This window comes from Anoplolepis gracilipes, chromosome 4 (assembly GCF_047496725.1).
Source record: "Anoplolepis gracilipes chromosome 4, ASM4749672v1, whole genome shotgun sequence".
Classification (NCBI taxonomy): domain Eukaryota; kingdom Metazoa; phylum Arthropoda; class Insecta; order Hymenoptera; family Formicidae; genus Anoplolepis; species Anoplolepis gracilipes.
In genome coordinates, this window is record NC_132973.1 from 4,433,947 (window position 1) to 4,448,705 (window position 14,759).

At 28.0% G+C, this 14,759-nt stretch overlaps 1 protein-coding gene across 1 annotated transcript; it reads right to left on the bottom strand.

Annotated features, from left to right (window-relative positions):
- Positions 1 to 75: 75 nt before the first annotated feature.
- LOC140664485 (uncharacterized) lies at positions 76 to 13,095 on the bottom strand. The gene is given in 15 exon segments (XM_072889629.1): positions 76 to 397; positions 734 to 923; positions 1,046 to 1,326; positions 1,477 to 1,710; positions 1,848 to 2,086; positions 2,226 to 2,698; positions 5,856 to 5,953; positions 6,048 to 6,212; positions 6,841 to 6,982; positions 6,985 to 7,023; positions 7,509 to 7,783; positions 8,240 to 8,464; positions 9,135 to 9,706; positions 9,985 to 10,112; positions 12,959 to 13,095. Coding segments are annotated over 14 exon segments (3,150 nt in total). The 5' UTR covers positions 10,044 to 10,112; positions 12,959 to 13,095; the 3' UTR covers positions 76 to 239.
- Positions 13,096 to 14,759: the final 1,664 nt, after the last annotated feature.

Consider the following 14,759-nt stretch of genomic DNA (forward strand, 5'->3'; position numbering starts at 1 on the left):
ATGCAATTATTCTATATAAATTATATTAAATAATTTTATATGGTTTTTTTATTTTAGGAAGTAAATTTACACCCATATTTTTCGATGGAAAATTTCCAATAATCTTTCTCAAATATACTATCCTCTGAGTTAGATTTAATATCGAAAAAAAAACATACATCAATTATATTTTCAAAATAAGAATAGAATTAAGATATGATTAACATGATATAGTTATATATATATATTAAAACTACCGATTATAGCTTCTTCAAATCCAACAGGAATCCTGCGGGCGGTGTAGTGAACACATTTTGCGGATCTACGATGGACATCCACAAAGGATTTAACGAAACCTCGTAATCACGTAGAATCGCTATCAATCCCATGGCAGTTTGTAAAATTCCCAATCGCATACCTAATGATTAAATAAAAAATCAATCTGGAGAAGATTAAGAATTTAATGGGAGTGTATAAGCAGATTTAGAATTTTTTTGTAAGAGACACAACATATATTAAAATCATTCGCCAATTGATCTCTTTTAATATATATTTTTTTATAAGCAGCATCAGAAATTTGATTGTCAACGATTAAAAAAAAATTAACACATTTCACTAATCTTTTTTTTCGTGTTTTTTTTGCAGAAGTAATAAATGAACGGTAGACCGATGATAAATATTGAAGAAAATTCCAGCAAATTCTACAGTCTGTCAAATTCATTCCAAATCCATCTGTAATCTATGGTTCACCAACCTATACAATTTCGCGGGCCATCGCCGAAAGGCAAGAAGGTGCCAGGTACAATCTCATTCTTCCTCTCGTCGCTGAACCGTTCAGGATCGAAACGCTTAGGATCCGAATAGAACCTGGGGTCACTCTGAATGCCGCGTGATGCGATATATACCGGTGTTTCTTTCTCGATAGTTATCTTCGTGTTTGGTAGCTGTAATTTTGTGTTCAATTAAGCTATTATTCTCCGTATTGACATTTCTATTTGACTAAAGAATATTCTCTTTATTGAAAGAAAGGGAGGCGACTTGTAGTAAATTGTATAATCTGTTGTACCGTATAATCTTCTAAGGGAATTCTGTCTAGAATTGGCACAGGTGGATAGAGTCTTAGCGTTTCGTTTATCACTTGATGTAGATATTTCATATCTTGAACCGCTTCATACGTGACGCCATTCGCGATCTGGATTTTTTCGAGGATCTCCTCTCTCACGCGTTTCTGCATTTCCGGATGTTTGGCCAATTCGCAAAGAGTGTAGGTCATAGTGGTAATGCTAGTCTCGCGACCGGCCACGAAGAAGATCGCCGCTTGAGCAAAAAGAACATCTCCCTCGAATTCTGAGAAGACACGTAATAAGAAGTATATGAAAGTTCTTTATTTTGCCAGCCCTAATTTTGAATTTATTTATTCCATATCAGACTCAAATCACAGTTTTCTAATATTACTTACTAATTAACTTCGAATATGTACAATAGTTGAATACATACTGAAATGCATATCATCTGTATTTTCATTTTTCAATTGCAAAAGAGAATCGATCAGATCTCCCCGTGTCGTCTTCGTGACGCTCCTATTATCCATAGAATCCCAAAAGACTTTGCGGAAGTAATCTGTGTAGTCACCGAGCATCTTACTACCCAGATGTTTTCCAATTTCCGGGAAGAAGAACAGGAAAAAGAATTGGAAAGCCCTGAAGAAGGTCGGTTGAAATGCCTTATGTGCTATATAAGAAACAAAAAATTGCTTTAGGTAAAACGTATATCTCATATTTTTAAATTTGATACATCTTCACAAATTTCTCATTGATTAATCGTCTTTGTAAATTATTTATGCTCTAATGTTTTTATATTTTACTTACAGTTTACGAAAAATTCCGGCGCCGGTATGTCGAAACAATTCGTCCGAATCCCAAACGCCATGGAGGCTATTACAATGGTGGTATACTTGTAGAAGGTGTCCTTGATAGGTACCGGTATGACCTTGGAGCCATTCGCGAACTGATCATGCAGATGCTCTCTCATCATTTCCCCGGACTCTTGCATAAGCAAGAAGACCCTCTTCAGTTTGCCGCTCGTAAACACCGGTGACATTTTTGTCCTGAAGCAGAGTCTCTTCGTAATTATATTCGAAAACGAATAATAATAATTTCAAACAAACCAACCGAATAAAATAATTAGTATATTGAAGTACAGTATATCGAATTTAATGCCTATATATAAGTACGCAAGTCATTTACCTCAATTGCTTCCATTCGGGATTCTTGATAGTGAAGAGACTCCAACTGCTTAGTTTGTCGGAATTGCTTCTGCCGTCGAAATGACGATTCGAGAACACATGAAAATCCGTAATCATAATTTTCTTGATCAGTTCTGGGTTTCTCACGAGTAGGAATGGCTTGTGTAGGATGTAAATTCCGATTATGTCGTCATCCACAGCTTGCTGATGCAGTTCGTCAAAGACTACTGCTACTGGTTTGCGCATAAGTAACGCATCCTTGAAGTGACCGAAAAACCAATGTCCAGGTAACGTACGTACACCACGTCTTTGCCAATAAGAGTGTTTCCACTTTAGCCACAGGTATAATGTCGCAAAAAGAGAGGAGAATGCCAAAAGCATGTCCAAGAAAACGCAATCAGTCAATATTGCCATTTTTTGCAAATCTTCTTCGAAGGATCTATCTTCCTGGAGACTTATTCGTATAAAACTTTGCTTGAATTACAAAACTTTTTGTGTGAATTCTTTATAAATTTTTCCTTGTATAAAATCCTGTTTTAATTATAAAATTTTATACGAAACTCATTATAAATTATATGTAAAATCGGTAAAAAATAATTCCGCGTAAATTCTACGTACGCTTTTAAATGCTGCGTTAAACTGTAAAAGTAAAATTATAATATCTACTTATGTATCATATACTATTTGCAGAGTCATTTATCATGAGAGTACTTGTGTTTTTTTTTCTTTCGATATACTAAGTGTCTTATAAAATTATAATAGCATTGCAACAGAAATGAACGTACTATTCAATTGCAATGATTGGTCAAATTTTAAATTCTTATATATATAGAAAATTATAAAAAAAATTACGCGCACTCCTTGATTAATTCTTGGCAAGTTTTTTTTGTTAGAAAGTTTTTGAAAATTCTTAACATCTTGTATATATATTCTGTTCAAAAGATTCGATGGATCTGATAATATGTAGACAGTAGGAGGAAAAATGGCATCTAATAATAAATATAGTAACTGCGGAAAGAAAATGCGATCGCAACGATAATATCCATCAGTAATAGAGTCAGTCTATTATCAAGATATATTTTTTTAATTTATAAAACCGTTAAATGTATCATAATAATGCCGATAGTAATACATTTATTTATATTATACTTACTATATATTATTTAACACCCAGTGAGTTTCAAGTGATTAATCTTACTTGATAAATGCTGACATTTATCTGGTGTATGAAGTGGAAATAATAATATTATCAGAATTTTGTAATCGCAAATGTTTTACTAGAGAAAGTATTTCTGACATATGTATGTATGTATGCCCTCAAAATTTACTTTCCTTCTCTCTTCTATATAGATTTTTCATATTTATATATATTTATTCCTTTTCATCTCTATTTTGTATCTATTTTATATATGTATGCTTCATTTCTATTATCTAATTTTCTTTTATTATTTGTTTCTACAATAAATTATAACAATAAATTTTTTATATTACTTTATAACATATATATTTTGTATTATATATTTTACTTTACACACATACACACACACACACACACACACACACGTGGCGTCCTATTATAATCTTTCTCAATTATTTCTCGAACTATAGGTGTTCGAAAAAATGCTTCAAATAAAATTTACTCTGTGTTGAGAGGAATATCTTATTATGGACGTAAGTCTTGTCTGGGTAGAGGCACTTTGGATTTAAAGGTCAATCTAGGTTTTTTTTAATGGAACTATTTAATTTTTTTATATAAATCGATTCTTTGTAATTTTCTACATAAAAAATTTAAGGGTATGGTGACCAAAAATTGAATAGTTTACGAAATATTTCATAGTTTATGCAAAATTATATTAAATTAAAATATAAAATATCTCGCACACACACACTCTCTCTCTCTCTCTCTCTCTCTCTTTTATTCAATTTTTAGTCATCATCTTTATAACTTTTTACAGAATATTATAAGGAGCCGGTTTATATACAAAAATTAAGGTAGTTCCATTAAAAAAAAATTCGGCTGACTTTGAAATTTTCAAAGTTTCTTCCTCCACTCACACAAGATTTGTGTTCACAAGATGTTCCTTTCGAAATAGAATAAGTTCCATTTGAAACATTTTTTCAAACAACGAATAGTTCGGATAATTGCATGGAAAGATTATAATAGAATATCCTCTGTATATATATTTTATTTTATATATACATATATTATTTTCTTATTATATATTTTAGAGAAAAAAAACATTGATAAAAAATAAAGAAATCAAAGAAATAAAATTTCTAGACTTTTATAAAAAAATGCTTGTGTTTTTTTCGAGATAAAAAGATGATATTATTCATTTATAATTGCTTAGGAATTGCATTTGAATTTTAATTTCTCAGTCGTTTTTTATTCCTATATAATAAAAAAATAAATAATCAGTTTGCTTCTTATGAATAATAAAAGAGAATGAAAAAGTCAGTATCCCAGGAAATGCACATCTCATTTGACATTAAAATATAATTTGACGTCAAATGAGACATGCCAAGTAGCACATGTTCGTTTAATAAACGTTTATAAAACGAACAGTGCTACCTGGGATGCGTTTATTATCTGAGATATTTTTATCGTTTTCTTTTACTACTTATAAGAAACAAATTATTTGACTTCCAAATGATGTCATTTGACATCAAAATCACGTGCGCTTACTAGCTGCCCAGACAGCATACAAGTCAGTCTAAAAGATATCCGAGACATCTTTGGATAAATATCTTATTTGGAATGTCTTTTGAACATCTTTTGAATGTATTATTTGTAGGATAAGAAAATAATAATATATTATCGAGGAAAAAAAGAATATGGAAAATGTAATTCTGTGCTTCTATACTCATCTTTACTTTGCTTTTAATTAATATATGTTTTTTACATATTTTATGATTTTTTTATATAACTGTGTAATTATATCTACGTATTTGGCCTTTAATAAGTTTATGGAGTGCTAAATAAAATAATCTTAACTTAAATATATATCTATATATATATATACAATTGCGTGTGACGCAGTCACTTTTAATTGACAGTTAATGGTAATTAAAAATTAAAAATAACAATACTATATTTTTATGAACCATATTTACTATAAAGTTTTTTTATCACTAATAAACTTTATCTATCTTTATTAATACTTTTTTACTAATAATAAATATTATCTCGGAAACGTTGGTCTTCAAATAAAAGTCGCATAATATCGTAAACTAGTAAGAAAACATAGTGGAAAGATACATTCATAATCCAGTCTTATCTATAACATTATCTATATATGTGTACATGTACATATATATATATATATATAGAAAAGCTTATATATATGTACCTATATATAATAAGCTTCTTTTTTCTACAATTACAATATAGATTTATAATTAGATAAAAACGGTCTCAAGATTTGCAAAAAATACTATGCTTAACAAACGTATGTTTCTTTAATAATAATAAATATTATCTCGGAAACGTTTCTTCAAATAAAAACGAAGTCGGAAAGATATTCTCTAATAATAATAACATTCCAATATCTTTCTGATGTTATACAAATAACAAAACATATGTATATTATAAAATTATAATAAAAATCAATTATCTTAAAATATTTTATACTCTATCTTTGGAATCGTACGACATTATTAGAGATCGATCTAAGACATTGCTTTGTACGACATACATACTCTCGTGGACGTTCTTAGAATTATATTTCGCTATAAAAACTCGAACGTAGTATTTTCTATGAATAGACTCACTTACTTTTTTATAAAATTTTTATCGATATTATCAATTAAACAAAAAATTAACTCGACGTTATGATCTTTTTAAAATACAGATTAATTCCATTACCTGCGGCTGTGAAGGTTGATCGTGGATCTAGAAAGCTCTCATTGTCTTTGGTTTGCCAGATCTCGTAATCGCGCAGAAGGAACGCCAGAACAATTTTAGCATGTAACTGGCCCACTTTCATTCCTATGGATTGATTTCAATGATAAAACAATTATGAAATTTTAATCGTAATGATGATTTTATCAAATGGTATTATCGAATAGAAAATATTGAACCAAAATTCAAGTGCGGTAAAATCTTATTTAATTTTCTCTTAAATAAAAAAATAAATTTGAAAAGAAATAATATACTATTAAACTAAAATAATTACAGTAAATTCAAGATTATTTTTTTTAAATAACACACACACACAACCAATCGATCATGTATGTTCTAATTTTTTTTCTTTATTCTAAATCATTTTTTCGCCGATTATATTTCGATTTAGTAAATAAGTCTAATATTATATAATAAGACTACTGTGAACTGCTAGCTTTTACACATCGAAAACAATTAATCGTGAGCATTTACACATTAATCACCATTAATTAATCATGAGTTTTTTTTATCGATCAGCAACAGCAGATTATATAATAAAAAAAAGTAAGAACCTTGACGACTCGTTGATTTTATTACTTTTGATGTTATTAAAATATGTTTTGAACTTTTTTGTATAATATTTTTTATTTTCCTCGAGAGAGTATATATATATATATATATATTTTTTTTTTAGAATAAACTACTACTCTGTATACTTTACTATTATACTTACCTACGCACATCCTGGGGCCAATTCCAAACGGTATATAGACGTCAGGGATATGATTACTTTCGACGAATCTATCGGGATTGTATATTTCGGGTTTATCCCAAAACCTAGGATCTGATCCAAGACCATATAAGGAAACATATATATTGGTGTACCTTTCTCGATGACGATATCGGTGTTAGGAATCTGAAATTATATATTTTTAAATTTAGTTAAAATTTAATTATATTCATTAATAAATTTAATTTTTGTGACAATAAATTTTATAAAGGCAACATTACTTTAGTTACAGATAATTTTCCGTTTAAATTTTCATGTATATCCAATCTTCAAATACATAAAAATTTCTTAAAACATTATCATATATTTGAAGAATATAATTTTTTATATTGTTCAAAGAAATTAAAAAATAGAGAAGAGAAATGAATGCTAAAAAATTCTCTACTTCTTCTATACTTTAAATAATTTTATAAGAATTTTTATGCGATAATTTCTTTCATTTGTAGTTTTATTTATGTATGTTTCAAGATTGTGACTTCAAAAAAGAAAAAGCAAATGTTTTTGAGAATTCTTCATTCAACACATATTTTGATATATTCCGGATCGGATTAGATATATTGCGAAATTATAATCAGATTTTTGAAATTTTTATGCTCGACTTTCAGATTTACCTTGTAATTTTGACGAGTATATCTGTCAATAGTTGACACAGGTGGATGTAGTCTTAGACCCTCCGCTATTGTCTGATCAAGATACTTCATGTTCTGAAACGCTTCGTAAGTCCAGCCGTGCTTGTCGATCGCCCGGTTAATATCCTGCCTGGCCAGTTCTTGATATTTGGAATGATTCGCCAATTCCATTAAAGTAAAAGACATGCAAGTAGAACTCGACTCAAAGCCCGAAAAGAAAGTACCGGACTGATATAATAGATTTTCACCTTCGAATTCTGAAATATTTAGTCTTTATTATTTTATTATTTTTATTTAGTCTTTATCACTTTTATCATTTAGTTTTTATTATTACATTTATACATGACTAGTTAAACTTTATTAATAAACTTTAATTATAGTGTTATAATATTATAATAATATAAATATTATATGGAGAGAGAGAGAGAGAGAAAGAGAATTAAGATGATATACAATATATTAAAACATAAAAATGATAAAGCATAATATAAATATAAATATTATATAATTGAGTATATGTTATAATACAAAATTAAAATAATAATAATAATAACAATAATAATTAATAATATTGAATACTGCTAAATTTATAAATCCTTTATAAATCAATATAAAAAGTACAATTACTATCGATCATCTTTTTATAATAAGATTGCTCGAGTATTATAGGATAAAAAATGTAATAAAATAAATTACAATTTAAAGCTACTTACTGTAATCGGGATTTTGTTTGCCATGTTTCAACTGAAGCAGTGAGTCGATAAAATCGCCTCGTTTTTCGCCAGTCTTTTCGCGACTTTCCATAGCGTTCCAAAAGACTTTCCTTATAAACGAAGAATTTGCAAGAATTCTCGTACCAATTATTTCTACTAATTCAGGCATGAAGAATACTGTTACTAAAGCAACCATCCTCTTGAATCCGTGGAAGAATTCATAAACTGTAAAATCATTCTCGAGTTATTTCAAATACCTAATAAATCGATAATGTTTAGAATCTTTGATCAATATTTGAATTTCAGTTCATGATATTTTATGATATAGATGTCAAAAAAATGGACCGAGTTAATAATAATTTTTTAATTTTATAATTTTATATTAATAAATTCGTTAAAGACCAATTCCTTTGATTAAAAAATTTTAAAACATTTTGTGTATTTTTTTACTCTCTTTATTTACTAATTGTAAAATTAAGTTATAAATTTAAAGAAATTGTAATACATATATATATATATATATATATATAATATTACCAAGAATTATATTAATTTTTCATACTACATAATAATTTAAGAATTTCAAAAGCAAAAATATATGTAGTTGCCAGCTTTATATCTTAAATTGTGAACTTTGATTTCTACCAAATTTTTCTTACGTTATATGATTCTAAATCCAAAACGAATTTAAATCTTAAGTTTTTTATATCTATAACATAATATTGTTTAATAGAATTTCAATTTTTCGTAGCATTAGATAACTAACAATGTTTTGATAGAAACTGTTGTACATATTACACTATAATCAGTTGCCTTTACTTGACTTATTCCTTTTTGCTATTAATTAACTCTTTATATTTATATGTATATATTGTTAAATCCAAACCGGGTATACCTTCGGACGAGAATTCCTCATCCGGATAATGGAAGGAATCCATCTTGGTGCCAAGTGCAATCGAGGCGATCAAATCGGTCGTATACTTGTAACTAAGCTCTTGGGCATCCACCAGCTTTATACCATCGTATTTCTCCGAATAATTCTTGAGATAATTCATCATTGGCTGTCCGATCTCCGTCATCAGCGGGAACATTTGTTTCAATTTTCCCCTAGTTAGGGTGGGTGTGATCTTGGTTCGCAGGTATTTCCAGGTCGGATTCTTCAGACCAAACAGATTCTTCATTCCAATACTATCTTTTTGTTCGGAACCGGCGAAATGGCGATCGCAGAAATTATCGAAGTCGCAGATCATAAAACGCTTGATGACATTCGGATCGCGCAATAACAAGCACGGCTTGTGGAAGATGTAGAAGCCGACGAAGGGTGCGTTCGTACGGGCCTCCTTATGCAGTTGACCGATGTGCCATCCTGGTGCAATACGAAAGAGCACGGCATTCTTGAAATTGCCGAAGATCAGATCGGCCGAGAAAGATTCCACACCGCGTCGTTTCCAGTAGTTTAATTTGTATCTAACAAGAGAACAATAAAATGAAGCATAAAAAAAATTTTTATAAGCATCGAATAAAGTGGTAAAATTTACATTAAAATATCTATAAACGCGTTAATAAATAAAGTTGAAGATTTAATAGATGTTGGAACGAGATTTGATATAGTTAAAATTATTATACACATATTTGATTAATAAATTAAAATTAATTAATTAAATTAAAAAAAGTTAAGATCTATTATTTAATCTTTTAAATTCTTTTAAATATTAATTTGATCACATTTTTCTTCACACACTAACCTGGCGTACATCCAAAAAAGTATTACGATCACGATAATACTTAATATAAAATTGAGCATGATGTATTTCGTTACTTATTTGCACTGAAGTTTCTTGAAGACACTGTTCTTAAAAGATTCTAGGTTGGTCTTTAATCACAGTAACATGAAAAAATTATATGTATATATATATATACAGGTATACAGGATACTGAGAATTCTTGTACAGGTATATATATTGAGAAATTGCTGTAAACCAATCACAGAGAAGTAGGAAGTCAAGTGAGGAGAAAAGTGGGAGTTCTAACTTGAATTAATTAATTCAATAATTAATTCGAGGAGTACGATGAGTTATCTAGATAAATTTTATATTAGAACTCTCACTTTTTTAATCTTCCTATTTCTCTATGCTTTACAACAATTTAAGTAATATATGTATATGTCGTAGGCAAGTGGTTATTTTAGGAAAATAGCTTTTGATTAGGCAAATGATTATCTGGCTGTACTGTCAGCCTTGGTAGTTTCTGCACTCTCAAGTTTTGCTATATTTTTTTATAGGGACGGGGCTTCCCCCTATGCTTAGATGGGAATCGGCTTTAAATTTATATTTTAATTATTGCGCTGAAGAAACCTCAAAATTGAGCTCGAAACGTCCGCATTTGAAATATATTTAATTGTATTTTAATTTTTCTGTAAACATTTATCGTTTTAATATATCTGGTTAGGTAATGATGCGAAAATGCGATACATAATTACGATATCAGTGATTTATTATTAGAGTTTTTGCGATATATGTATGATAAAGTTAAAATTTCTGATATTAATTATAATACACCTTACTTTGTTGAGTAAATATATGATTTGTTACCTAACTTGTTTTATTATTATTAATTACAAACGGCAATGGAGAGCAAAAACTGTGTATTGATAAAACAAATTAAAATTAATTTATATATATATATATATATATATATATATACATACATACACTTAAATAACAATATTTTGAATGTAGAAAAGATATTGAAAAATTTGAAAAAATCTTCAAAACAAATGCCACGACTGCATAAGAAATATCACTATAAAACAATTTATAATAAAATTGATGATAAAATATAGAAAATCTCTATCTATTATTTATTTCTTCTGAAATAATAAGTATTATTTTTCACAAATATCCGGATACCCTATGAAAAACCTGCTAATGGCAGATTCTTGAGATCATTTGGAGATGAGTTTTCCTCAGCGGAAATGTCAAGGCATCAATAATTTCCGAGAAAAAATTTGCGCTTTTCGCAAATTAAACTTTTTAACGTTAAAAAATTATCAAAACTACATTCTTCAGTTAATTTTAGATCAAGTTTACTGTAATAGAATTTTAATGCTTAATTAGAAAGATTATAATGATAAAATTGGAAACTTACAAAAAATGATGATGTCTCTCGATATTTTTGCTAAGGGAAAATCGACTCCAATCTAAAAAATCTGCCATCAACAGGTTTTTCATTAATTACCAGACATTCTGTATATACATATGTTACGGTAATGCGTAATAATATTAATACATACAAAAAATCATCAGCAATCTTGAAAAAAAAGAAAGCTGTGACATATTGAAAACATTGACAGGATCGCAGATCAAGCTTAATAACCGAAATTTTACGTGAAAAGTAACTTCTTTTTTATTTCCTGCTTATTTTTCACTATGAATCATTTCTTGTATGCTTCCTTTTTATTACTTTATTCAGAAGATATTCATTCAGTTGGAATGAATACGTGGATGACTTTTAATCACTACTCTTTTTTGCTGAGGAATTAACCTTATTTCCTACATAAACTGGTTTTTCCATATGTATTTATCGGCATATATGATATGCTGGAATTGCACTTTTATGAATCGACCATCAACTGCCACGTATATACAGGGTGTCCGCCTAATTATTAGAGGACATTACCGCTCCATCTCTCTAGGACAGAGATAGAGCAGGTCAAACTGAACATAAAAGTCCTGTACCATTTTGCGATTTGCGCAATAATTATTAAACTATTAATTAAAAACGCTCAGCAAACGATTTTATATACTCTACTCTCAGAATAGTGTTTTCAAACGCGCGCAGTCTTTTTAGTGAATAATATATATTATTATCTTCTTGAATAATATATCATAATCTTGACAATATGTGTCAAGGTCAAGATCATTGGCGAGGGATCCCCTAGTATACATATTTACCACAGTGACATATCCAAATATTCAAAATAAAACGGATCATATACTATATACAGGGTATCCGGTAATAATCGCTTCACCTCTCTAGGACAGATAGAGCAGGTCAAACTGAACATAAAAGTCTTCTACCATTTTACGATTTGCACAATAATTATTAAAATATTAATTAAAAACGCTCAGCAAACAATATTATATATATATATATATATATATATATATATATATATAGTATATGATCCGTTTTATTTGGAATATTTGGATATGTCATTGTGGTAAATATGTATACTAGGGGATCCCTCGTCAATGATCTTGACCTTGACACATATTGTCAAGATTATGATATATTATTCAAGAAGATAATAATATATATTATTCACTAAAAAGACTGCGCGCGTTTGAAAACACTATTCTGAGAGTAGAGTTATTATTATAATAAGGGTAGAAAATACACTCTGAATGTAAATATTATAGTTTATAAACGGAGTTCCAGAATTATTTGTTGTGAGTGAAAGCACGTCAAAGTTATGTGTACTGACAAATATATAATTAAACAATGTACAATATAAGAGATTTTTCATAATATTTGATGTAATAAGTAAGGGATACATTTATGGTTTGCATACGCTTTTTAAGTGATGCAAATATATTTTAAGTTATAAATATTTATAAATACCTTTATTTTCACAAATATATTTCATTTTATTATTAGTCTACTTTAAATATTATATGTTAATTATATGTTAATTTAACTACATTTTTTTATACTAACCTTGCGTGTATTCACAAAAGTATTATCGATATAACGATCAATGTAAAATTGGTATAATATATTTATTACTTATATATACGTATATTATTTCTTTACTTTCCAATGAAATTTCTGGAAGACACTGCTCGTAGCGGATTCTCGACCAATATTATATATATATATATATATATATATATATATATATATATATATATAATACCCATAACACACACAGCGATTATTAAACCTATTTGGACTGTAGATTTATCAGTTGAGATATAAGTACCATCGATTGAGGTACCATTGTAAACCAATCATAAGAAGAGTGGGAAATCTAAAATGTCAGAAACAAGGTACTTTTAAACCCATATCAGATTATATATTGAAGATTTAAAATTGAATTTAAAGATTAAAATTTTATCAATCATGACAAAAAAATTTAATTTCAATTACTAATTGTAAGTTTGATTACTAATTGTAAAATTTCAATATATTTACATAATCTCGCGCGCGCGGAATTAATTCGATGTTCCTATTTTGTGCGAAATATAATTAAATCTAAATTATACAAGTATACAAGTATATAATTTCAGATATGTATACACACACACACACACACACATATTTTATGTATTATAATATATAATGTATATTAATTAAATATACAATGGATCTAAAATACAAAGCATAAATAACAAGGTTTTTATTATATATTTCACCCTCAATTTTATTATATATTCTTCTATTATAAGATCTTTTTTTGTGCTCGTGTCTATTTCAAAGATTTCTTCAAATACTCTTTACTTTCAATATTTTGTCAGTTAAAGTTTTTTCTTATTGTACAGAATCACTTAACATATTTTTAGAAAATCTTTGAACTATTTAGGATGTATTTTTTTTTGCTGTATAATTCGAAGAATTTATATTTATCACTCGCCTTCATAACAATAATGAATCGTAGATAATATATGAACATTATAGAATCTTGTGATGTATTCCTTCTTATTATTTTTGAATTCTGAAATTCAAGTTTTAAATTTACCCCGTTTATTATTTTACATATAAGGTGTCGTTCAGGCATCTAATTTTGTATTACATTGTAAATTACAGAGGACTTGTAAAATATCTTTATAGACTTTGATAAATATTCAGAAATATTAAGACAAAATTATTATTTTATATTTCATAAATATTTTTATGAAAACATGTATAAATATAAATTTAAAAAAAAATAATGGGTCAATGAGAGCCAAGAAATAAAGACATAAGATAATTGTTTGAAAAAATTTTTTCTTTAATGTGATATTTCCTGTTTTTGGACCATCTTCAGTGAATAATTATAAAAATGAAAAAAATATTGATAATGTGGAGACGGTTAAAAATTAAGAATATAACTGATTATTTTAAAGTACGTACAAAAAAAAGAAATTGTTTATCTTCCAATTAACAAACGGTAAATCTCAAATCGGTTTCAGCCGTTAAGATAGTCCGTAATAAATATTAATGAAATAAAAAAAGCTGGAAACATATAGAAATAATAATGTTTTACCTCTCATTGGCGTATTATCTTTTTTAGTTCTTATATAAAAGCCTTATTGTTTCCATTGTTTTTATATATAAATATTAAGATTTTAAAGTAACAGATAGATGGAAGAGACATTTCCGATCTGAGGAAAAAACGGGAAGGTCAGCTTCAACTGATGCTTTTCAGTTTTTTAATTTTGGCAATTATTCATTACGTATTGAAGTATATATATATATATATATATATATATATATATATATATATATATATATATATTTATTGTTTTGGTATATATTG